Consider the following 26,770-nt stretch of genomic DNA (forward strand, 5'->3'; position numbering starts at 1 on the left):
CCTTTTTTATTTCTTAGTTGAAGAATCCATCACACAGATTTTTAGAAACATAGAGCAATACCTTTATTAATAGATAGTGCACTTTTCTTTCTTTCTTGCCTGAGAAATCTTCATTCAAAAATATGGATTTCTGTCATAATAATTGTTTTACTCTGAAATCTAAAATATCTTTTAGCAAACTCTAATCCATCCCCATGAATTCCTCTTGCTGTCTAACAGAGCATCTGTTGTGAAGGAAGCAAATCTCAAAGTTTAGAAAAACGTATCTAAGGAAATATAAATTATCTAAAAAATACAGCAAGGAAGCAATACAAGAGCCTTCAAATATCTTACTGCTGACTGACATCTTTCTACCATAGGTTAATCCTTTTTGTCATATTACACTTATGTCTATGTACTACACAGCTAAGGTGTAAACAATAAACAGGAAATACATTTTACAAACATTCTGAATTTGGTTATTATGACAAATCTGGAAGTATAGAATACTAAGGTGAAAACACTGAGAAAAGCAGGTAATCTAAAAGACATTATTGTTTTGTGACTCAAGAGCACAAAAGATTTTGAAATCTTCCACAAGAGCACATATTTCTAAAAACACATTTATTAATCTATCAAGTCTGTAGCAGCCAAATATTACATGAAAAAAATTATTTGATCTCTGAAGAAGTGTGTGGTGAACACACTAATTGATACCCAGATTTTTATTCAGAGGCTAAATATATAACAACCGACATGGCATTACACCTCATCCCTCCCACCCTAAGAACAGTACAGTGGTTATCGGAACAAACTAACATCACATTTCAAGCCATTTACATCATTCCAGAATGCCCATTTTGTGTTTGATTGGATAGGAAGGTATGTGGCCTTTTTTGTTCTGATGTGACAGAGGGACCAACTTACCCATATGATGAAATACAGCTCAGTGATTCACCATATCAAGTCCCATAGAGAGTCAAGTAGCACATTAATGGTCCTGTTACCTCAATGGATGTGACAAACACACCAAAGATCACTGACTGAGGATAAGACTGATAGGTTGTGCAGTTGCCTAGGACACATCTAGATGTCACTAAGACATTTCCTAAGGTGCATTTTCCAAAATATTTCCCTTATTGCAAGACGGTCTATCAAATGGTAAGTCTCTATTATGATTACATCACTAGATTGTTAAAAAGGGAGATTTGTTGCAATTATTGTGGGATCAACATTGTGTTTTTCTCCTTCTAAGCATTTATTAGGGCTGCGGTAGACAAAAAAAGAGCAGATGCACAATCTCTCAGTACCTATTTGTGTTTTTGGGTGTGTGTGCTAAGTTTCAAAGTCTTTAGGTGATGAATGGTGTTTGATGACAGAAAGGAAAGTGTCAGTTGTGGGTCTGTTGAAATAATGAAAATGGGTGTGGAATCATGTGGTTACTTCAGTTGTTGATAATAGGAAGGATTATATTTCTTATGATCTTGAGTATAGTGAGGAAGACGTCTGCTAATTTGTAGCAAAACATTTTACCATAATAATAAGAAATATTTACTCAGAACATAAACAGTGGGTTCTCAGCTTTTTTGCCATGTGAGATTCACCGGTGTTGTTTCCTGAGCAAATTCCTGACCTAACATATGCCCTGCTCTGATTACTTCCTTTTTTCCTCCTTTTAGGTCGAGCCTAGGCAGGGCAAAAGCCTTGTTGTAATCTACATCTGTGGGCTTGCAACACACTCATCTCACTCCCATCACTTTCATTCGTTCCTTGGTTTGCCTTTCAAAATTCCCTTGATTTCGTTGGTATTGCTTCACATTTGTCCCACCTTGAGGCTTCTTTGTTACCGCCTTGGAGACTGATCTTGTTACATGGATTATTGCACGATCGGCCATATACCTTAGTGTGGCACACTATTTTCTTTTGCCTCCCTGCTTCACGCTGGGTGCCCATATGTTGTTTCTTCCTCTTCCTTGTTTTGGGAATGCCACTGTTTCTTTAAAGTATCTGCGCACAAAGACTGCAGGCTGGAGGGGGGTTCTTTTTTATTTATTTAATCTTTTTTTTTTTAAACAGTTCATATAGCGAAACTCGAACAGAGGAGTGCTTTATATAAGGATGTGAATTTTCATGTTGCGCAACTAGTGCTTTACATGAGTACCACTTAACAAGTTAAGCAGTTGAAAAATATACAAACCGGAGCATTTAACACAAAAAAAACACATTGTGCTTTGAAGGGCATTTTTTTTACAAACCTTTTTTGCCCATAAATCACCATGTGGTGGTCCTACAACAATGGGGCCACCACTAAAACGTTCAGCACATCGCACACTTTCTTTTTAGGCAGTCTCTTGGTCCCCACACCAGGCTGGGGGACCCTAAAAATTTAACCTCTCCCACCATTCAATGCCTTTTTAAGTTCTATCAGGGCTGTAACTTTTGTTTTACAGCTGGGAGTAGTTTGTGTTTAAAGGGCCTTGTTTGTAATAGTATTGAAGTAGGTCTGCTAGGCCTGAAAATGTGTAAGGCACTATGCCCTCTGGGGCCTACATATATGGATACACTGCATTACTTTCTGCCATTCTGTTTTCATGTTGTTATGCCCTCTAGGGGCTGACTATATGGCTATATAACCATGTTTCTTAAAATGCTATTTTTACTATAGTGTCCTCTAGGGGCTATTCTGAGGATTACAATCAAGATACTACTATATTAGCTGCACTCTGAAACGTTCTCCATAATGGCTTGCGAGACAGTCCTTTTACAAAACATGTTAACCCATTACTCACCGTGTGGTGGTCCTAGGACAATGTGGCCACCATCAAAATGTTCAGCACGACACAATCTTTCTTTCTAGGGCATCTCTGGGGCCCCACACTATGGTGGCACAAAATAAGAAGTCCCCCCCCACCAGTCCGTGCCTTTTTAAGTTCTCTCATGGCTGGAACGTTGTTTTACAATTGGGAGCAGTTTGTGTGTTAAGGGACTTGTTTGTAATATTACTATAGTAGGCCTGCTAGGCCTGAAAAGGTGTAATGCACTATGCCCTCCAGGGGCTAAATATACGGTTACACTGCATTACGTTCTTCCATTCTGTTATCATGTGGTTATGCTCTCTCGGGGCTGACTATATGGTTACATGACCATGTTTCTTACAAATGTTATTTTTCTAGTGGTGCCCTTGAGGGGCTGTCCTGAACATTACAGTCAAAATACTACAATATTCGCTGCACTCAGAAACTTGCCCCATAATGCTTTGAAGGGCATTCCTTTTACAAAAAAACTTTGTCCATAACTCACCACACGGTGTACTCTTTCTGTCTAGGCCATCACTGGGTCCCCAAACTAGGTTGAAGGGACCTCAAAATAATAATAATATAAAAAATTGCAATATTTTCATATTTTTCTGCAGCTCGAGAAAAAGGGTAAATGGAAGTGCTTTAGTTATATGCAGGGCCACTGGAATTATGTGGCAGAGATGACCAAATTATACAGCTGGTTTGACCAATTTATGTGGCAAGAAAAGTCCAGTTATGGTTTTACAATGCCAGTAGCTCTAACTCAAGCAAATGCAAGACCTATTGTATTGCAAATGCTTGCCTTTTGTATGCCTCCCTCTTCCCTGATCAATATGTGCCACTCTTCCTTGTTCCCTTCTGCTTTGGGGAAGGGCGGTACATAGTGTTAGACAACTTCCTGTTCAAGAGGGAAAGCTGCAACCCCATTGTTTTTCTTTTGTGGACCCTCTGGCCTGCTTCTTTTTTTGTGCTGCTTTTTTTTTCTTTTGTTCATTGGAGGTTTCTCCCAAAGCCTCCCTTTTTTTATTTTTATGATGCCTCCCATATCCCATGCAAGAGCAAGACTCCCGTTTTCATTTGTCTGCCTGCACCTGCTGCGGTGCACAATCCCCCAGTGCAATGCAAGTGGTATAAGATCCGGTGAACAGAAGATTACAAAAGAGAGGCCACATTTGTAATGTAGTGTTAGGGTGGTGCAAATCAGTATGTTCACAGACGGCCTGGAATAGTTATATATAGTTATACACAACAGCTAGAGAGTGAAGGAAGGAAGGAGGATTTGAGGGCTTGGAAAAATTAGGTCAGTAAAGGGAGAGTATCAAGGAGGTAGCAACAAAACGGCACGCAGCTACCAGCGTATTTGATGTTCCACAGGCCTATGATAGCCTCTACTGCTTACTTCCTGGCTTGTATACATTAGAGGCCTGTGGATGCTTCTGCATTCTCTCATTACTTACATTTTTTGCCGGTACAGATAGCTGACCTGCTTACACTACACCTATGGTCACACTACCCACTGGTGAAGGTTGACTATAATATTTTCCCTCCTGAACAGCACAGACAAAACTTTCTTCGCTTGAGATTGCCCTGAACACAAATGCATTCAAAGCCCTGATAAAGTTCCCAGGATGAAACACGTGTTGGCTGATATCCTATACTTAAAAATAACTATGCTGGCAACCTATCTGTGGCAATTTTAAACTACAAGATAATGTACATTACTATTGAGTCACGTGCAGAATTGTCATTATGTTCATAAAAACTGATCTGTGTGCTCCAATATCATGCTATATTGCTGCCACTGAGGGAAGGAAGGAGGTGAAAGCGAGGATGAAAGGATTGGAATAGGAAATGAAGGGTGGAGAGGGAGACTGCATATCTTCACTTAAGACGTTGCCCTCATGAAATGCTCATTGTCTGTTCAGTAACATTTCAGGACTTCGGAATACATAATTTGTTCATTGTTCCAAAATTTATGTGCTGTGTTTCTTCCCTTTCTAGAAACGATATCGGGATGACTGGGATAAAGTGAAATCAAATTATGACCTCAGACGGGATGCCATCCCCATTGTGGCTGCCAAGTCCTCCAGAGATATTGCAAGTGATGTGAGTATGGCCTTCTGCGTTTTTTCAACTAGCTAGGAGTGGTGCTTCAGGATGAGAGTACGCTCATGCCACTGACACTTTTTGTTTCTGCAGTATAAGTACAAAAAGACCCACGAGAAAGAGAAAGGCCACTATATTGGATGCAAAACGGCGCATGATGACAACAAATTGGCAAACCTTTTGCGTACAGCGAAGATCAACAATGAACTTGAGTACAGAAAAGCTTTTGAGAAGTCGAAGACGAAAATCAATTTGCCAGTGGATATGGTGTCGGTGCTGTCGGCCAAACAATGCCAGGCTTTGGTCAGCAATATTGACTACCGCCAGTACCTGCACCAGTGGACCTGCCATCCAGACCAGAATGACTGCATTCAGGCCAAGAAAGCCTACGAACTGCAGAGCGACGTAAGTGGAGCTTAACATTCTGGCAATTGGAGGGAAAAACATGCAGGGTCATTCCGAGTTTTCTGTAAATGTCAAACCGGGCACGTAGTATAACAAATCGTGCTTAGGCACTTGCACTCTTTTTATTTGGGAGGATCATAAGGAAACAGAAAATGCTGGGCATTAGGACCAGAACTGCATTTTATCTCCGTTTCTGGCATGGAGAACTCCTTATTGTCTTTGCGAAATACCTTTATATGATTTAACTGCATTCATTCTTATTCTATGATTATAAGCATGGAAAAAGGAAGAAAAAAAAGCCGAAACAGTTATTGAAAATGTTTTTTTTCCTTCTCGCATAACATTAAACTTTTATTAGGCACACCCGATGCCTTATACAGTGATTTCCTGTAGTAAAAAAACATTTGTTGTACTGTGACGTTTGTCATGATTGGCTAATTATCATAATTGTAAGGGATGGACAACCTTCCTTCAGATATCACTTCCACGTTTTTCTTTGTCGTACATGCAGAAATTCTTGTAATTAAAGTTGTCCCCTGCTTTCTCACAGGCACTCTACAAATCTGATTTGGAATGGCTGCGTGGAATTGGGTGGATGCCCAATGAATCTCATGATGTCAAGAGAGTGAAAAATGCCCAGGAGATCTTGAGCGAGGTATAAAAGTTTTTAATGAATTGTGTACACGTCTTTCATTCTCCTTCTATCTAAAAAGACGCTCTCTGCTCTCCAGGTTATTGCAGTGGTTAAGTTGCCACGTGGTTCTCAGCCATCGAGGACTGTTCATTCATTTTAACTACACGTTTTGACCCTCCCACAGAAAATACCTTTTAGTAAAAATTTTGATTTTAAGTGTTGTATCAAAAGAGAATCATTAGCTGCCATCCACCATGCTACAAGTTAGTATTTTAAGGACTCAGGTCTTGATTATAAAGTGGGTCGAATAAGGGTTGTATTTTCTTTGCCTTGTAAATATTGGTGGCATTACTTAATGGGAGGGTATTTACCGGATGTGGTAAAAGCGTCATATACCTATTTCTGTTTTGCCCTTGTTCTGCGCTTCCCCCTAAATTAATTCTACCTGATTTTTCTGGCAAAATCTGTATTGGGGTAAATTATGGGATGTTGTATCTACTGAAAGTGGGAAGTACCCCACCCTGGGTTGAATACCCCTTGATGTAAATAGATGTGATTTGGAATTCTGATCTTTGTTAAACTTTTTGCATAGGGATCAGAATTTGCCCCTCCCCTGCTAATCAGGACCTAAGTGTTGCTGAATTATTTTAAAGATTGTTGTGGGCGTTCCTGGGGATGTTGTCAGTTTGATCTGCTAGTCACAGGTTGGCGTGCCTGTATGAAACCAGGAGAGATCCAGACAGGCCAGTGCCTATTGAAAGGCTAGTCGGTTGGGCGATATTTCTGTTGCAATGGTCTTTTCAGAATTCATCTCGTTTTCCTACAGGCTATAGCAGGAATTATGTTCTGAGTGGCTGCAGGAAATTCTGCTTGGGAGAGAGGGCGGTCCTCAGTCATGGAAAAGTTTAAGTCACTCCACGTTTTTCAGTCATAAAAGTAGATAGTAAAAGGAAAGAAATGACATTTTCAAGTAAAGATTTTACAAGTTAGACAAAAAGCAGCAGATTGGCAGTAGAAGAAAAATGTTCACATATACAAATTAATAGGTGATTCATGTGTGCAGAGAAGAGGTCGGACTGTTTAGTCCCCCTCACTGCATCCCACTTCCCAAAACTCCCCCCTAACGCATTCACTTGGGATCTGCACTGTACCAGAGATGACGATGATCGTTTTGGGACTCTCTGAATACATGTTTGGTCCGCCGTTTTGTTTCAGACCCCGAGCTTCAAATGACAAAATTAGAACATGAACCCCTCGTAGTACCAGTGAGAGAGAAAAGTCCCAAAGGAACTACTTCTTAAATGATCTGATTTTTTCTCTTTTTCTCTCCCGCAGAGGATATACCGCACCAAGCCGGAAACAATGAAGTTTACTCCAGTTACAGACAGAGTTGACTACGTCACTGCAAAACAAAGTGGTGAACTGCTGAGTGATGTGAGTTGGGTTTCAGTGTTGATGCTTTCTACTATACATACATCAAAAATCATAAATTTTTACGAATCAGACCCTATGCCAGTGCAGTGTAAGCCCAGATTGGCCACAAACAGACTACCTTAAGAATGTGACACCTGTAAATTCTTTGTGTCACCTGTGAGGCACGTCCACACGACAAACACAGGCCTACACCCATGTTCACAGTCTTCCCTCCTGACCATGAGGAATCACATGAACACCCGACGTCTCCGAAATTACTGTTTTGCCACCTATGTGGCCACATTTATAGCAGAGCTTTACATTTTGTTAGAATCATTTTAAATGATTCATTATGGATCTTTCTTGTATTCTAGATTAAATATCACGAGGCTTGGAATGCGGTAAAGACGAATTATACAGCATTGTTAGATTCACCACTGCTCAACACAGCTCGTCAAGCAGCCAAGAACATAAACCATGTAAGTCTTTATTCATCTTATCCATGTGAAATGTACAGTGTGAGAACTTTCGAACTCTTGGAAAATTTGTATAAAACAATGAGCTGCATTTCCTTATCTCCTAGAGGTCTTTTAAGCAACAGAGCTTTTGTATTCTGACCTACGATTTTCTTTTCTCAATATGTAGAAACTTTACACAGAAAACTGGGACAAGCAGAAAGCCACCAGTTACAAATTGCCTGTGGATGCTGTACAGCTGACTCATGCCAAGCGTTCAAATGTAGCCCAAAGTGAGGTAAGGCCGGTCTTCACATTTTTTAACACTGTAACTTATATAGTGATAGTATTGAAATCCTGGACAGTTGAATGATTCCGAGAGTGATTTTGGACACACCCATATTGAACCTCAAAGTGAGAATGTATTTCACCAAAGGGCATTTTCCTGTGCATAATTTGGAAGTTATTTGTAGGTGATAGCATCAAAACAGGCATACACATTTAAAATTAACATTATAAAAATTAAATAGGTCTTTCAAAGGCCATAGATTTTCTTTAGTATTGTTCCCGACAAATGGTAATAGTGTCTCTAGTTGTTTCTGAGAGAAGCTATCTTCAAGATCATCATTGTATCTTCTTTCTTGACATCTTCCTTGGTCACAATCTGACATCCAGCTGAGGACATTTGAATGTGAATTGAATTATAAGTCCAGTTGAGATTTAGCTTCTGCAAGTGGTTCCACGTAAACTGCCTAATCGAGGGTTAGTCAACAACTTTAAGTACAGCCTCTGGCTTTTAAACTATAGCAATAGTATGCCATAACTCATACTCAAGGGAAGATCATAGATTTTATCTTGTTGCCGATTTTATCTGTAAACCATTATTAGATACTTATGAGAGATAAGCATCACTAGGAACAAGTATACTACAAGCATCCCTGCCTCCTTCGAAAACGGATGAATGGATGAAATAAACGTCTTAAGGTATGAAAGGACCTCGGGCTTAGTCCATCAGTCTTATGGGAGTAGGCTTCAGCTCTTCCTCTCACACCCAAGTTATTTCCATGTTTCTAGCCCATATCTCTTTGATTTCAGTTTCTGATTTTGCTTCAAAGCAAGTCATATGCACTGATCATTCTTTACTTGCCTACAGTGTGTGCTGCATAATTTCACTAATAAAAAATACACTCTATATAACATGCAATCTCTTTTCCACCCCCAGCTCAAATACAAATCAGAATACATTAAGCAAAGAGGTCACTATGTTGGAGTCCCATCCATGAAGGATGACCCCAAGCTAGTATGGTTTAAGCATGCAGGCCTGATCCAGAACGACAGAGAATACCAAAAAGTATACCAGAAAAGTAAAAGTAAGATCACTATACCTGAAGACATGGTGTCCCTAGTGACAGCCAAGCAGGGACAGACGTTAGCCAGCGGCATCGATTATCGCCATTACCTGCACCAATGGACCTGCCACCCTGACCAGAATGACTGCATCCAAGCCAAAAAAGCCTACGAGTTGCAAAGTGACGTAAGTAACAGAAGAGAATTTTTATAGCCTCAATTTGAGCCCCAGAGTGATCCTGATTGAGTTTGTGCCTGACTCAGAATTACAACTTCTGTGCAAATGTTGCACTTTTTCCGTGTACAAATATCACCAGGAAATTGGACAGGAAAATATCAACAATATTCTGAATTTTCCAGTGCAGAATGGTGGAAAACATGCTATGGTGCTGTTATTGTTCATGTCGAGGTGCACAACCTGACTAGGGATGGGATTGCGCTCCCAATAATGCAACACAAGCTGCAGGTTCGGTATTTACCTTGTACAGGATTACCCCCCCCCCCAAATAGCAGGACAATTTAAATGAGGTCCTCAAAGAACAAAGCACATGCTTTTGTAGATTAAATCAGAACACATTATTATTAAACAATTTGCATTTTACTTATACTTAGAATATTGTTTCAACTAGGAAGCACGATGACTGCAAACATGTTTACAATTTCAAAACAATAGAAAAAGGCCCGAAAGATGTAAACGTCAATCTGCATGAATTTATCCTGTAACAAACAGAGATGTGCACTGATATATATATATATAATAGAAACAGGCTCCTATCCTCTTCCATAATCAATTTGCTAAATTAACATACAACATTAATTTGTGAACTACAACAAACTGACACAATTTTGAAAAGTTTCGAGGAAAAAAAAGAGGCAGAAGACATAGGTGGTCAATAAATAGGTGAAAAGGAGACATCAATGTGAATTGTGTAAAGAGTTGCAGTGACATGATGGGAGAGAAGGGATATGAGATATGATTTACAGTGAAAACACTATTTTTCACAATTTTATAGTCTCAAGTTGAGTCCCAATTATAAAAGTTTGCATTGTGCTTTTATGCTCTTTAGTTTTTCCCCTTATTTACTATGATGTGGAAACATAAGAATGGCACAGAACAGGTTAACCTATTAAAAGGTCTATATAACACTGACATCAGATTTAAAAAGACTTACAAATCCTGCCAGCAGCACTGACGGAAAAGCAACCTTGCATTTTAAGTTTAAGAGTAGATTTGTTCTCTGGGCCTATTTTACCATAGGTACACTGTGTGCACTGAGATTACATTTGATGCCACAAATTGAACTGCTTCTTCTCAGGATTTGTCATGTACTGGCCAGTCAGCAGCACTATATGCAGCAATAATAACTTCTGGCGTAAAGAGTGCTCATCCATGTCAGTTAAAAGTAGCGTTGTCCTTCATCCAGCATTATGTCACTGCTTGCCATTGTCTCATACATGTATTGGTATATTTCAGAACATCTACAAACAGGACATGGAATGGATCCGTGGCTGTGGGTGGATCCCGCTGGACTCTGTGGAACACCAGAAAGTCAGGAAGGCCCAGGAACTGGTGAACATGGTGCGTGATGCATGCAGCTTTTGAAGCATCTACCACCATGAAGAAAGCAGGGAATTTTAACACAATATTCTTTCCTATTTCAGAGAGTCTACAAGAAAGATGCCCAGGATAACTTTGCAAAATTCACTCATGTGGTTGATACACCAGAGATTGTCTTAGCAAACATGAATAATATCAACCAGAGTGATGTAAGTATTGCATCTGAAAACAGGTATACACTGACACACAGCTTCAATGTATTATCTATTGTAAGCATACTGCCTAGCGTGAAGACTTGTCCTCTCTGTGAGGCATTGATTTTGGCCTTTCTGCTAGAACTAGGGAAAATGCCCTCTGAATATTGTATTTCACTCGTCTAGAATTGCAAGTGTGACATCTCTAAAGCAAATGGTAGAATTCAACATTGCCCTCCATCTAACAAACAGCAGGTTCTGAATTGCTGTTGAAAAGTTATAGGGACTTGGTTTGGGTATGTTATACTCGATTTACATTTTATCTGCTTGCACTGCTCCTCACAGCTCCTTGCTGTGGTCTCTGAATTTCATTTCGTGGTGTTGGGCGCAGAAGGCCAAGGGAGAGCCTTCAACTCACATGCCCATATTGCCTGTGGCTATAGTTTCTACCTGCCCATTTATTTTACAGGCATGACCAGTATTTGTTATGTTCATGCCACTAAAAAAATTAGGAAGATCACTTAATGTTAGTATTTTTCCCCTTACCAGTACATACTTTAAACAGTAACCATAAGAAGAACTCACCTTGAAATGTATTATAGAGCTCTCTTAATCATCCCTTACTGGTTATTAAATTAAACAAAGACAGAAAAGCCATGTTAAAAATAAATGCTGACAATTTAATATAAAGTTGTATTTATCTATTATGTCACAGCTTTTGCGGAATCTTTAAACGGGAAGTGGCCAGTATTTTTTTTATCTGGGACAGGTGGCAATCCTACCTGAGGATAATACTGTTTTTTCTCATACTGTTTTATAGAGGTTAAATAAGATTGCTGTATAATGGTTCTTAACATTACTCCTTCCCTAAAGCAGACTTTGTACCCTATACAGGTGCAGCTCATCTAGAAATTTCATTAAAAATGGTAAAGCTTCTATGACAGGGCAAGTGCACCTAGTTGTAGGAGCTTCACTCTGGTCTCTTTTCTGGGATTGGACAATGTAATTGACAACACCAGTTCTCATCTGGGTTTGTCTTTAGAATTCTGTAAGCTATTCAGCTCTCATTTATTAAAGTTGGACCAGCACCCGTGCAACGCAAAGCAATTTACTACCTTGCAAGTGGGCCTTTAAAACAGTTAGCAGAGTGTCTCTATCTTTTTGTCACTTTGTGTTATGCCACAAAAATGAATAAAAGAGACCTATAAGTCACAGTAATGTATTCATACACTGAATTGTGATTAGGTTGTTGGGTGGAAGGGTGAAGTTGTAGACAATTTGCTTGCGTTTACAATCAGCAACCAGCCCTCCCTCCACACACTGATCACACTGATGACCATTCAGAAAGGCCACTGTTAACTTTATGTTATTTTACCCCTTTACAGTTGAGGTACAAAGAAACATTTATTTCGGAGAAAGGACACTACATTGGTTCCAAGGAAACTCCACAGATCACCCATTCTAAGGAAATGTCCAAGTTAGCGAGCGAGGTAAGATGTGGTAACCAACAATTCTGGAAGGAAACTACATTTTGAATTGTGGGTCTTGATTAAGAGAAAATAAATGATGCTATACAGGGTCTGCAGATTGTAGCAATGTTTCTGTCCGGACTCTATTAACGTTTTGAATTATTTGCTTTGGTTCACCATAAGAAAGGAAGCTTAAACTGGCTCCCTTATATCTCAGAATATTGTGTATAAATATATATGTGTGTGTGTGTGTGTGTGTGCGTGTGTGTGTGTGCGTGTAAAACTGTAATATTCTTATTCCACCTCTATTTACCTTGAAGAAATGCATATCTTCAAGCTACACAGATGTAGAGTTAAGTGTAATAATCCTATACTTAACTATATTACTTAACTTCACAATATTGTTTGAGGATGGGAGTTTCAGCTAGATATTCTGATAGAAATCCCTTTGTATATCTCATCTCATCACAGTTCACCAAGTCAGATAGGTGAGATTACAAATCATTAAACTAAACTGTGATTCATTTGCAGCACAGGTTCCCCTAGAAATGTATTAAGCAGGAAGGATTAAATTACTGACTTTTGCCTCTCAAGGCAGAACACCAGAATAGTAATTTAACCATAATTTCATGTTTGTTGTATCCAACAAATGATGCTACTATTTCAGGAACATATGCCATAGGAAATGTTATGCAGTAATCTGACTACAGGAAGTGAGTTTAGAAGTAATAAAGCTGAGGAGAAAGGTACTTGAATCCACTGAAGCATTTACTGTGAGATGGTGCAGGTATGGAATATGGTCTGAGTCTTTGTAAAATCTGTATAGCACCATAAGTGGAACAAACAGATTATGATGAGATGTTTTTTGCTTTCAGTTACATAAATCAGACAATGAAAATAAATAGTTCATGCAAGTCTTTATATGGCAAAGGATTAACTATATGGCACATGTACCTCTCGTCAAAAGTGCTGTCTGGTTACAAATTTCCTAACAAGCATTTGGCCAAACCAACACATCTGGATTGCCATCAGGCATATGGTGGGGCCAGTATTCTTTGCATGCTAAATTAAGTGCAAAATGACAGCAACCATATAATACCCATGACATGTTCTAAATAACACTGGTTACATCTGTAATATGCCACTGTTCCCCTGTGCGCTGCATATTAATGCTATTAGTCCTGGAAACAGACAGTAAAAGCTGTCTATAGCCAGACACTAAAAATATGTGGCACATTTCTCGAAAATAAACATTTAACATAAAAATGAGGAATGAAAACCAATAATTTTTGTTTTTTAGAAACTCTACAAGAGTTCTTGGGACAGCAGCAAGGCACTGGGCTACATCTTACCTCCGGACTACTTGCCCCTTGTTGGAGCTAAGCATGCCAATCGCGTCTCCAGTGAAGTAAGTTTGATACCATATTGGGCTGCCTTTACCTCACTTCTGGCCTTGTCCATTAAACAGTCCCCGGTGATGCTCTTCTTACTCTTTTACAGCTGAAATATAAGGAACTCCATGAGAAGCTGAAGGGCCACTACCTTGCTGGAAAACATATCAGTGACTTCCCATCAGTTGTCCGATCTTTAGATTTCCAGAAAATGCGCAGCATGGTAAGAGCATGTTTCTCTTGTGTTTGTATGACATCATGGACCTACCTACAGGTTTAATTTTTTTTTTTATAAATACAGAAAGACTTTTACGTATAGGTAGGTTTATAATGGTGATGGGGGAAAATCCTCTCTTCTAATAAGGTAAGGTCATCATAGGGTGCCAAAGCAAGGTAGTACCAAATAAAGAAAGGACTGAGCAACAATTTTGTGTTACTGGATCAGGTAAGATGCAGTAGCAAAATACTATTGTGCAGAGGATGTAGACACTGTATTATTTGCATTTTATACAGCACAGCTTTATCAGGAAGGTGCCAGAGTGCTGTGCAGAGAAAATAATATGTATTGAACCACATATTTTTATTTGTGATTCCCGTTATGGGTACTCCTATGCCATCATAAAAATAGTCAGCCAGGTATGTCCATCTACATGCTCCACAGTATGTGCTTTACCAGCTTTACAATCTTTGTATACACAGTATGTGGTCCTTAGAGCTCAGGCAAAGCCCTGAACCTCTTAAACCTGTGATAAGAAAAATAGGCTTATACAATCTAGCTGTGTACAGTCGTGAACATTTTTTCTCAGTTACCACAAACTTTCCCAATCACGTTCATATCACTTTGTGTGTAGGAATCTGTCTCTGTTTATATTATACCAAAGTAAGGTATAGTGCGCACAGAGTCCAGTGGATCCTCAGAGGTTTTACAGACGCTAAAGTAGATAATACGAATGCTCTCTTTTTTGGTAGTGTGGTTGCGCAGTTTGGCTTATCAGAGGGTAGTGCTAAGCATTTGTTGTACACACACCATCAAGAAATGAGGCCCACACTCGACTACCTCCAGGCCAATGTATTGTGCATCAACAATATACTTTGTTACTTTATTTATAGAACCAAAAGGATCATTGTTGCAGGTAAGTACAGTTTCAAGAATTGATCACTTTCAAGTATCAAATGGATTTTGTTTAGAATTCACAGGTAAAACAGTTTGCATGTAAGTAATACTTTTTAGTTTGAAAAGTGGACACAGCACAATTTCTCATAGAAAGCAATGCAATGCTAAGGGAGGAAAAGTAACAACACAATTTGCAGTTAAGTACTCGACTTACGATCCCAGTCTTCAGGGGTTAAGGTGTCCATAGGGCAGAGTTTAGGAAGACACCAAGTGTGCACCACCAGCAGCACAGGGCCGGCCAGGTGCAGAGGTTAAAGTTGGTGTTGGGCACCCAGTGGAATTCTAGGGAGACAGGGCGCACTCAGAGAGAAACAGCTTGCAGGTAAGTACCCGTGACTTCAGGGGACAGACCTGGGGGTTTAGAGCAGCACTGTGGGTGCGGGGTTCAAGCACAGATTCAGGCACCCAATGCTTTCAATGAGGGAACCCAGGGGGTCACAAAGATGCTGCAGGCGTTGTCCACGGAGTCCACTGAAGAAAACCAACTGCTGGACATGTAAGTAGAGAGCCCACTGGATGATGCTGGACTGTGGATGGGTTCCCCAAGGCCAGGGGGCTGCATGTGCAGTAGTACCTTTAGGCGTTGGGAAATATTCACCAGAGCCGGTTGCGGTCAGAGGGTCCTCTGGATTTAGGCTGCAGGCGTCGTCGTATTGGTCAGGAGGGTTCAGTCCAGGGTGGACTCGAGGTCAGAATCGACTGGGACCTTCTCTGGACCAGTGGGTCACCTGGACAAAGGCCATGGATGTCGGGTGTACAGTGGGTGGGACTCTTGGATATGGGGACGTTCTAGAGCCCTGCTTGGAGGTTTCTTTGTAGACAGGGCTGCTGCCCTCGGGAGATCTTGGTCCTTGGGTAGACAGGCAGTCCTCTGGGGGTTTGTAGAGGTTGCTGGTCCTGTAGGACGAATCATCTTCTTGTAGCAGGGGTCTTGAAGCTCCAGACAGGCCGGTAGGGCTGGGGCCAAGTCAGTTGTCATCTGGAGTCTTCTCTGCTGGTGTGGCTCTTCAGTCCTTCTTCTTCTTGTCAGGCCACCAGGAATCTGAAGAGAAAGATTCAGGGATGCCCCTAACTAGTAGATGTAGAGGCATTACAGTGGTCAGAGGGCTGTAGCTATTGGTTACTGTCCCTGAGGATAGCTACACCCTTCCTGTGCCCACTCCCTTTGGAGAGGGAGGCACATTCCTAACCCTATTGGCTAATATCCTCCAAGGCAAGATGGAGAATTCAGGCAAAAGGCATTCACCTCAGCAGTGAGCACCCTAAGGGTGGTCCCAGCTGGGGTGGCCACACTTCCTGGTGTTTACTAATCTTTGCACTGGACCTGCCACCAAAAGTAGGCCTAGTCCGGGGGGTTGGGCCTGGGGCAGTGTAACACAAGACAGGAGTCTTTGAGGGTCACTGCCAAGTGTTGCAGTTCCTGCAGAGGGGAGGTGTGAAGCACCTCCACTCAAAGAAGGCTTTGTCCCTGACCCCAGAGAGCACAAAGGCTCTCACCATATGGGGTCATAAACTTGTCTGTTAGTGGCAGGCTGGCACAGATTGGTCAGCCTAACACTAGAGGGTTTGGTGAAATACAGGGGACATCTCTAAGATGCCCTCTGTGTTCATTTTCTCGATAAATCCAACACTGGCATGAGTGTGGGTTTATTGAGCTGATAAGTTTCATAGCAAGCTTCCCAGTCTCAAGGGAAGCCATCATGGGGCTGTGGAGTTCATAATGACAAACTCCCAGCCCATGTACTCATTACGGCCACACTGCATTTACAATGTCTAAGAATGGACATAGACACTGTAGGGGCATTTTGCTCATGCAGCTATGCCCTCACCTGTGGTATAGTGCACCCTGCCTTAGGGCTGTAAGGCCTGCTAGAGGGGTGGTTTACCTATGCCACAAGCAGTGGTTTGTGGGCAAGGCACCCTGAGAGGGGTTCCATGTCGACTTGACCTTTTTCTCCGCACCAACACACTCAATCTGCAATGGCAGTGTGCATGTGTTTGGTTAGGGGTCCCTTAGGGTGGCACAATACATGCTGCAGCCCTTAGAGACCCTCCCTGGCCACAGGACCCTTAGTACCACTTGTACCTTTTACAAGGGACTCAGCTGTGTGCCGGGTGTGCCAATTGTGGAAACAATGGTACAGTTGAGAACACAGATGCCGGAGTCTGGTTAGCAGGATCCCAGCACACACTCAGTCAAGTTAGCACCAGATATCAGGAAAAAAGTAGGGGAGTAACCATGCCAAAAAGGCACTTTCTTACACAGTGCACCAGCAGTTGGTACCACAAATGGTTGCAGTAAGACTGCAAATTAATTGTGATAAACACCTTGCCCATAAGTGGTATGGAGGTTGCACACAGATGTGCGGGAAGCTACTGCTACACCCTCATAGCAACTCATCAACCATACTATGAACAGTTACTCACCACCTTTTACAGCTCCATCATCAATTCATGAGGAAAACCCCAACACCTCAAACGTCTGATCCAATCGGGTCACCTCACACTCCTACAACGATCCCGAAACTGATCCCCTATGCTCACATCCTTCTCTTTGAACCACTCAATCACTCTTTCTTGAATGTATGCTTTACACCTCCAAACACCCTATCTCTAATCCTCAGGTATAGGCTACACACCTTCATCCTCTCCAGCACAGATAATGTAAGGACTACCTAACACAACTCAGGCCACTTCTGTTCTTCTAAGTACACCACACTCACTTCCAACTACTCCCACACTTGTCCCACAATGAGTGTGTCACACTTCTTCAACTGGCTTATCTCTGATCACCAGGTACATCTCATACACCTCCAACCACTCACCTTCATCTATGCTTTCTCTAATCCCATAAGTACAACTCATACTTCTTCAACTACTCTACCTCTGATCTCCTAGGTATGCTTCACTCACCCCCAACCATTCAGACCCCAACAGGTATTTCACACACAACCAAACACTATACGTCTGATGTATCAGGTACACTTCAAACACCTCCAACCATTCTGTTGCTGACTGCCAATGGGTATCTCACATACCTCCACTACCCTCCCTCTCAGACTCTAGGTATACCTTACACCAACTCCAAACCACTCTGCCTCTGATCTGGTAAGTACAACCTAAACACCTCTAGTCGCTATATCACTAATCCCCAATGGGTATCTCCCGGGCCTCCAACCACTCAACTCTAGTTTTGCTACCACTGATCCATAAGTATTCCTCACTCAACTTCAATCGTTCAACCTCTTTTCCCCAGATACACCTCACACACCTCCAACTACACTTCCACTGATCCCCTAGGTCCACCTCACACATCTCCAATTGCTCTACCTTTAATATTCAAAGTAAACCTCATACACACCAGCCACCCCAACACTGAGGCCCATATTTATACTTTTTTAGTGCCGCATTTGCATCGTTTTTTTACGCAAAATTGGCGCAAATGTACAAAATACAAATGGTATTTTGTACGTTTGCATCAAAAAACAACACAAATGTGGCGCTAAAAAAGTATAAATATGGACCTGAATGACTAAGGACATTTCACAGAAGTCTAAGAAATCATGACTGATGCCCTTGTGACACCTCATACTCTTTGCACAAATGTGCACAGTATTTGCACCTGTCAAGATACAATCTTTGCAATAAGGCTAATGTAAGATGCCCACAGAGCTTGACTGGGTACATAAAGTGATACCCTTAATTACACAAGAGCTCTGGTGCACACATCAAGGATTTCAATAGTAAGCAATCCTTATTATGCATTAGGCCTGAATAACATTTCTACCATAAAGTGATCCATGGTCAATCTATCCCTAGCATATTTACTTCATGCTGACAGTGGGGCAAAACTTTTGTATTGCTCCAAGGCTGTTTGGAACTCTGGTTTGATTGATTGCAGCTCAAATACAAGGGTGTATGTCCAGATATAGCATACAAAATATAATCTGGTATATAGTATTGTAAATATCATTTAGAGATATATTGTCACTTTGGGTGCAGAAATTATGTTATTAATTCCAATGGGCCAATATTTTTGTAAGCAATATTATAGGCACAATATTTATGTCAGATGATATTGTGACCACAATGTTCTGCTATAACACAAAAAATCAAATCAACTATTTAATACTGTCATGTGCTATCTAGGACCTTAACAAGTGCCATGCACCTTTTCTCTCCTTTTCCAGTTGCTCTACAAGAAGAACTATGAGGACAACAAGACAAAGATCACAATTCCAAATGATATGCTGAATAATGTATTGGCCAAGAAATGCCAGCAGATTCTGAGTGAAATTGAGTACCGACATTATCTCCATGAATGGACATGCCTACCTGACAAGAATGACATTATTCATGCCAGAAAAGCTGGCGAGATCCTGAGTGATGTATGTCTTTTTTATGTACACTATTGTAGTTTATAGCTAGTCTGCCAGAGTTAGCAATGTAAAAAAAGTGTTTGATAGTAATGTCTTTATTGGCACTCCTAGTCTACTCTAGTCAATGATCTCTCAAATATGCTGCTTTTATGTTGCTAGTCCCTGAACATTTTCAGCATGCTTATTTATTGGATGTGAAATGGTAATGGGGCCAGATTATATAGTGCACCTGCAGCTGAACAAATTTGTGATTTGTGATCATGTTCACTGACCGACCAGGGCAAAATATAATGTGCATGGCCGATCAGTAAGAGAATGACAATTTATTGTTTCCCAACATTTGGGGCTACTTACTGCATTGATTAGGTACTGAACATCACCCTTGAGCAGTAAAAATCCATACCGATAAATGGCCCACATCGAGAAACTCATAGAATACTATTGTCCTGTAGACACCTATGTTTACTGACAGAACACCATATTGTGTACCTGTGGAAGATGCTTGCTCCCAGCTGTCATTTAAATGCCACCTCAAGTGTCACACTTTGCTTCATTGTTACTTTGCAGTTTGCCTACCATTCGTCCCCCTTTTGGCTTTGCTAAACCTGTCTGTTGCTGTACTTCAGGTTTGTAGGTTTCAACTTGAACTACAGACACACAAACTCCTTTTCCCTTTGGTTACACTGTTAGGGTCATTAACAACAATAAAGTGTGCCCATTGAATGTCTCTTGGGATTTGTGCTAGTGTGTATTGATTATTGAAGTTGCATCAGTACTGTCCTTCGTTTGAGGTGAAGATATAAGACAGTGCAGGCTAGGTGGGTTTTTTCAGGCTATAACAAGAAATATTACCAGTCTTAAATGGCCGCTTTGGTAGCATATTGGTGTCTTGCAAGAAGCAAATAAAACCATGCTTTGTGATTCTAGTGCTCCAAGCATCATTTTAAGAGGTACAGTTATTCTTTTTATTCTGTCAGTGTGAGTTCTATTATAGAAGCCCACGCTAACCTAAAGTCAAGACAGCATGTTCCTGTCATTCTACAGTTTGGGAGTTGATCCCAGATTATCTGCTAGTTAGAACAGGGTGCCATGCCTGGTGTTCACCCTCTCACTCTTCAAGGTTAAGAGGAACCATTGTAACATTGAGATCTACCAATACTTTGGCCAAATATTATGTCTGTAGTAGAATGGCTAGAACTTAACAACTCCTTTATTAAGGACCCCTTGCAACACAGCAGATCTGCCACTAAGGATAACTGATAAGATTGTGGCACTGATGAGGGTTTGCTCAGTAGTGCTTTGCCTCTGCTATAGCTTGATCCTTTGCTGGTGCCACACCACTGGGTATTGGAAATTGTGAATGGACCGATTGCCACCTTTGCTTTAAATTGTATTGATGTTTATGAGTGCAGTGTGATTGTTCAACTGCCTTTGTCTTTGCTCAGGATAGACATTTTGGGCATGATTTACAATGGTATTTGTTTCTGTAAAGTGGATTTATGATATATTTTTTATGCCTGCCATGAAATCACAAAAGCATTCCTGGCAGGAGTAATTGGATCTACTACAGTAGATTTCACTCCCAGCAGTACTGATAAATATGTAGTATTAAATCCCATACAATGGGCATGAAGTTGGCTTTACAAGGCATCCTTTGTGTTGTAAGTTTGTGGAGGCCCAGAAAAGTGAACATTTGAGGGTATTCACAAATTCCAAGCAGACTCCTTCTCATCCTGCAGATAGTCAGAAATGTACTCCAGTCCCGGGCTGCAGTAATTCCCATTCTAAGTGAGGAACGAGAATGGATCATGCTCAGTTTTGACTGGAGTGGTAGAGGGTCTTTCTCCGCTTATATAATGAAGCTCCATTTTTTTTGTTGCCCACCATGTGTGCACCTTATTTAACATACAGTGCACCATGGTGCAGGTTGGGGGCAACAGCATCATCATTCTTGATGCTATTGTTGTACTTTGCAGGATTAGTGCCAAAAATGTTGGCGCTAATCCTGCAAAGTACATGGAGGCCCTCTAGAAATAATGGTGTGCCTCCTTTTAATGCCTGATCTGTGCAGGTGTTAAAAAATGCCGCAAGAAATGGTGCAGTGGAATCTCATAGATTCCACTGCACCATTTTTGTGGGCCCCCTAATGAGGGAACGCCCCCCTTGCGTACAATATGCCTGGCGCAGGCATAATGTGGAGCAAGGGTTTTCAAAGTGGCGCAATGCATGCATTGCTCCACTTTGTAAATATGGTGCAGCGTTTTTGCCACACTATCACCACATTAGCGTCAGAAATATTGACACTAAGGTGGCGATAGTTGTCGCTAGGTCCTCTTAAATTTGGGTCTAAATATTTATGTAATACTTACGATGGGGGTTGCTCCCCTTGGTGGTTATTTATCCCAGGTTCTGTCAAAGGCTCGAGACAAAAAACAAGGATATTGCTCTATCCCAAATCTTCACTCCTGTGTCATTCACCTACTTGCCGACATATTTTGTGATTGTAAACAAACTCGTCGCCTCCAATGTGAACAAGGGAGGTAATAGTTTACAAGCGTAAACAGAATATAATGTACCTGATCTTCCTCTAGCAAACCTCCTCCTTCCTCTTTACAGTTGCCCCCTAATAATCCCATATTTCAAAGGGAATTAGTTCAACCCATTGTTTATTGTGCATATCGCATCAGGGTCCAAGAGCTATAAAATAAATTGCTAGAATCAAGAATATTGTAAAGCTTCATTGAGAACAGTGTTCAATGAAACTCTCATGAATTTCATAGATTTTTATGTCTCTTTCAGGTTGTCTACAAAGATGATCTAACATGGCTGAAGGGCATTGGATGTTATGTTTGGGACACTCCTGAAATCATACATGCAAAGCAATCGTATGATCTCCAGAGTCAGGTGAGTGAGTCCTTATCATCCCCAATGGAATAGGCTGTAAGCTCTTGGTACTCTGAGAACCTGTAGTTTCTATAACATTCTGTGTTGGATGTCTCAATACTAGACATACTCTATGGAGGAAAACTACGTGTAGCTACAGTTAGGGGTGAGAGTTGCCCATTGTGTAATGTTTGCTGTAATAATGTACTTATTTACTTTTTTCCTACCGTAGAACAAATACATTGTTTCTGGCAAAGAAAACCTGAAGAACTTCAGTGTTGTTACCGATACACCTGTTTATGTGACTGCGGTGCAAAGTGGTATCCAAGCCAGTGATGTAAGTTAACAATCTATACATACTTACACGTCTATCAACATTCATGTATTTATTTGTAGTATTCAGGCATGTTATGGAGGGAATTTATATCATGGATTAATATTTTTCCCACAGGTGAAATATAAGGAGATCTACAACAAAAACAAGGATAAGTACACTCCAGTTCTGGAAACCGTGGATTACAACCGAACTCAAGGGCTAAAAGACCTCTTCAGCAGCGTGAGTCTTTTTTGTATTTTTCTCTCTGATTTTAGTTTTATGTTAAAGACAGAAGTGACTGATTACATACAGCTTAGATAGTGGGTTTCTAATTACTCTTCATATGTCTATGGGGCTTGTTCGATGGATATAGAAAGTACTTGGTAAAGTATATCCCGTGGAGAAGTGGCCTTATAAGACAATGCATGAGAGGGCTTTGCCATGGACATATATGCCTTCAACTCTGAGAAGATATACCCCATGCTTCCACAAACATTCAGCATAGAGAAATGTTTTACAAACTTTAGCCTAATTCCTATTTGACCCCAAGGAAATTGGAACTACTATACCTGAATTCTAGTCGTGAATAATGGTCTAAATGTGGCATGAAAATGATGAGTTGCATGTTGGTGTTATGTCTCATGCTAAAGCACTTTTGGGAAGAGGGGTTGGCCTACCAAACTCTGGCGACTCTGCTGTGATTATTTTGGTGTTAGGGGATAAACTCCCCCAGGGCTTGTCAGATAGATATTAGATAGATATAGGATATTGCTTCACATGATAGTGGCCAAATTAGAAACTGATTTGTGGCACTTGAAAACACCACACCCAGTCCTCCCTTTGGGATCAGTGGCTAGAGATTATTACGTATAATAGCAATGAAACAACCAACAACGTTCTAGTTACCTCTGGTGATTTTGGAAACATTTGGCAGCCCTATTGCACTTAATTAAAAAGGGGTCGCCAACACTGAACTGCCTGAGAAGGCTTCTTGCACTGCAACTGTATTGAGGTGATTGAGATGGTTCATGGGTGGGAGGTAACATAGATACTGTAATGTGACCGTGGGCTAAGTGATTAATATGTGTGAGTCATCAAGTTTTTTATGTACAGAATGGTGCAGCTCTTTTTCCTCTCCTGGTTGGTGGGTGAAGGTATGGAGGGATAGCTGGGTGTACATTTATTTGGGGCACTTGCTGATAATGTGGCATATACGTTCCTCGGGCACTTGACATATTTTTGTTGAACCTGTTAAAATCCTAATATTCAATTTTGAAAGAAAAAGAGAACTGATGAATTATTTATGCGCTTTCCTATTTTGCTTTCTTAGTGCACTTAGACATGTGTGGGGGATGGTACATAGGGCAAAATCTACACATGTAGGATGAAGAAAATCATCTCACAAAGATTGTTGTTTTAGTGACTCATTTCCCTCCTAAACTTAGATGTTTCACAGCTGGAAAACAGAAAATCTGTCTAAGAGTACATATATAATAAGGAAATCCTCTGTTTCATCCTTTCTTTTTAATTGCCACACCTGGTGACAGTTTTAACCCACTGCAGTTTCACTATGTAACTCATATTTCTATTGCTTGCTCCTGTGTAGCACCTAACAGTGATCAAGAACTTGTCTAATTCCATGTCATAATTGTTGGAAAACATCTTCTGATCCCATCAGGCAGAAGAAACACCAGTGTGCAATTTTGTGCCACATCGTACATCAAGAATTAATCGCCCACTCCCACTATTATAGGATGGCAGACATATTGGGAACATTTCACCTCAGGGTACTTTTGCGTAGAGATCGATCGATTGAGTCTGCCCTGGGGCCGGGTAGAATGCCTGCAAATGCTGCAATAAAATACTACCCATATCACTTAGGATTCTTTCATACCTCTTAAAGGATAGGTCTAATGGGCTATGGAGTACAGTTTCTACAATTTCACCCTCCATATTAGGACCATCATTTCCATAAACAAGACAATATTGTAAAGTCTCATTAAGCTAATTTTGCTATCGTAATGAACATTCAAAATCTGTTGTCCCCTTTTGTACATTGTTGAAATGACACAACATATGACCAGGTTGCAAAACTGGAAAGGAAATGCATAAAAGGTGAGGCTAGACCAAGAGGCTTTAACAAATTGAGATACAGTGGGCTAACCATTTGGACACGTCACAAAATGGAGCAAATAAAAAAGCGATTTAGCATATCTTATGTTAACTTCAACATTTAAAAATACAAAGAAACAAGTGTTTACTTTTATCCTGCAGAACATATACAGGCGTGCCTGGGACAAGGTGAAAGCAAACAGTTACTCGCTGCCATCAGATTCCTTCTCATTGGCGCTCATGAAGCAACAGAAGCATCTCCCAAGTACTGTAAGTATCCAGTGGATATCTGCTTTAAAACGAGTAAATGCAACTTCATTAGGTTCATTTACAACAAATTTAAAAATGAATGGTTTTAAAACTAATTCAAAATGTATTTACAATGTACCATTGTGATGTATTACCATAAATTAATGATTGTGTCTTTACAACAGTAAATCGAAAAATTGTTTAGCACAGTAACATAATTGTGATATTAAACAAATTCACGTGCTTGTTTACAATAGTAACTCGACACATTTGTAAAAAGAAAATGTTTTAAATATCAAATGAGCTTGAAAGATGAAGTCACTGTTTCACTGTCTCTGCAGCTAAAGTATCGTGAAGAATATGAGAAGTTTAAAGCACTTTACACAATACCCAAAGGGATACAGGATGATCCCAATACCGAGAGATGCCTGAGAGTTGGCAAGCTTCCACTTGATGTAAGTATTTGTTTTGCTGTTTAGATTGCACTTCATCGGCAACAGGGGAAAAAATTAATCAAAATGAATTTGTTCTCTTATTTGGTGAGCAGTTTTTATTAGATTTGACGAGCAATGGCAATTGTGCCATTAATGTCAAACATATCGTGTTGTATACATTACTCCAAGAGCTGTTGGCTTCTTTAGCTCAGGAACTTTCATCCATTGGCTTGAAACATTGTCAATAGCATCTTGTTTAGTCAAGCTTCTTCAGCCTCAGATATGTCCAGCTATTTCCCTGAAACATGTTCAATAACATGATAAATTAGCTCAAGGAATTATTTTTTTAACACCTTCTTTCTGTTGGCGGTTTGAGTATACTCTTCCACCTTCAGTTGAAAGGATGAGGGACTACTTTACACGTTGTCGTCACAGCTTTTATTTTCTATCTCCTTAAGCCTGTGTGTACACAAAGCAATCCTTTTTAAAAAAAATAAAAAATCTGATTGTGACAGGTATTTTAATTCATTTTGTCAGCTCTAGTGCAGTCAATGATAAAATCTGCCTTGGCAGCGACTGTTCATTAGGGAAATATGAACCAGGCTGGCCTATGTGTACTAGATTGTTCAAAAATTACGTTTTGTCTTTTGATAACTTACTTTTGTAACTCATCAGCGGCTATACAAAGATGTTTATGAGAAGAATAAAGCCAAAATCCATATAGCGCCGGACATGTTGGAGATTGTCACAGCGAAAGAAACACAGAATAAAGTCAGTGAAGTTGACTACCGCAAATATCTCCATGAATGGACCTGCATGCCTGATATGCAGATCAACATCCACGCAAGGAAGGTCAACGAACAACTTAGCGATGTAAGTCCAAGGATACTGTTCTCTTCAAGCTAAACTTTTAAAAAAATGATAGTCACTCATCTTGTGGTTTTATTTTTTTTACAATATATAGTTAGTTGGAAAGTATTATGTGATGTTAACACTGAAACACTTTTACTGAAAATCATCAGTGTTCAACTTAACGTGTTAGCTTGTTTTCTACATAATGAGAATCAACCACAATGTGAATTAGACAACTTCAACCAGTGAGCACCTATTTTATAACAATAAATTTGGTCAACCATGGTAGAATCCCAAAATGATGTTCAATGACTGAAAATTGAGAAGCATAGAGCAGTGGTTATTATTCTCTAAATATCACTTTTTGAGACGGAGAACTTTTTCTTCCACACTATACTCATTTAAACTAAAAAGATTGCCCATTTTGTACTTGGTCAACCTGTGTTTAGTTTTACAACAAGCAGATCCACTGGCCAAGTTACATAGCTAAAGCAGGATTTGTTAGGTGTTGTTACATAGTTTGTGAACATGAAGGAACATACTTATGAGAGGCTTGCGCCGCCGGAGCGTTTTTGACACTTCTGCTGTGCAAGCCTCTCAACCATATCTATGAGGCCATGCA

At 40.3% G+C, this 26,770-nt stretch overlaps 1 protein-coding gene across 26 annotated transcripts in view; it reads left to right on the forward strand.

The window, feature by feature from the left end:
• The window catches only part of NEB (nebulin), a 375,459-nt gene that overhangs the window by 215,508 nt on the left and 133,181 nt on the right, over nt 1–26,770 (forward strand). For all 26 annotated transcript variants that reach the window (XM_069225183.1, XM_069225192.1, XM_069225189.1 and 23 more), the window contains 19 exons: nt 4,779–4,883; nt 4,977–5,288; nt 5,839–5,943; nt 7,258–7,356; nt 7,710–7,814; nt 7,981–8,088; nt 9,013–9,324; nt 10,612–10,716; nt 10,800–10,904; nt 12,275–12,379; nt 13,659–13,766; nt 13,859–13,972; nt 19,114–19,311; nt 22,102–22,206; nt 22,418–22,522; nt 22,637–22,741; nt 24,776–24,883; nt 25,204–25,317; nt 25,972–26,169. In XM_069225183.1, the coding sequence (XP_069081284.1) occupies nt 4,779–4,883; nt 4,977–5,288; nt 5,839–5,943; nt 7,258–7,356; nt 7,710–7,814; nt 7,981–8,088; nt 9,013–9,324; nt 10,612–10,716; nt 10,800–10,904; nt 12,275–12,379; nt 13,659–13,766; nt 13,859–13,972; nt 19,114–19,311; nt 22,102–22,206; nt 22,418–22,522; nt 22,637–22,741; nt 24,776–24,883; nt 25,204–25,317; nt 25,972–26,169 (2,616 nt within the window). The remainder of the gene's footprint in view (nt 1–4,778; nt 4,884–4,976; nt 5,289–5,838; nt 5,944–7,257; nt 7,357–7,709; nt 7,815–7,980; nt 8,089–9,012; nt 9,325–10,611; nt 10,717–10,799; nt 10,905–12,274; nt 12,380–13,658; nt 13,767–13,858; nt 13,973–19,113; nt 19,312–22,101; nt 22,207–22,417; nt 22,523–22,636; nt 22,742–24,775; nt 24,884–25,203; nt 25,318–25,971; nt 26,170–26,770) is intronic.

This window comes from Pleurodeles waltl, chromosome 3_1, assembly GCF_031143425.1.
Source record: "Pleurodeles waltl isolate 20211129_DDA chromosome 3_1, aPleWal1.hap1.20221129, whole genome shotgun sequence".
Lineage (NCBI taxonomy): Eukaryota > Metazoa > Chordata > Amphibia > Caudata > Salamandridae > Pleurodeles > Pleurodeles waltl.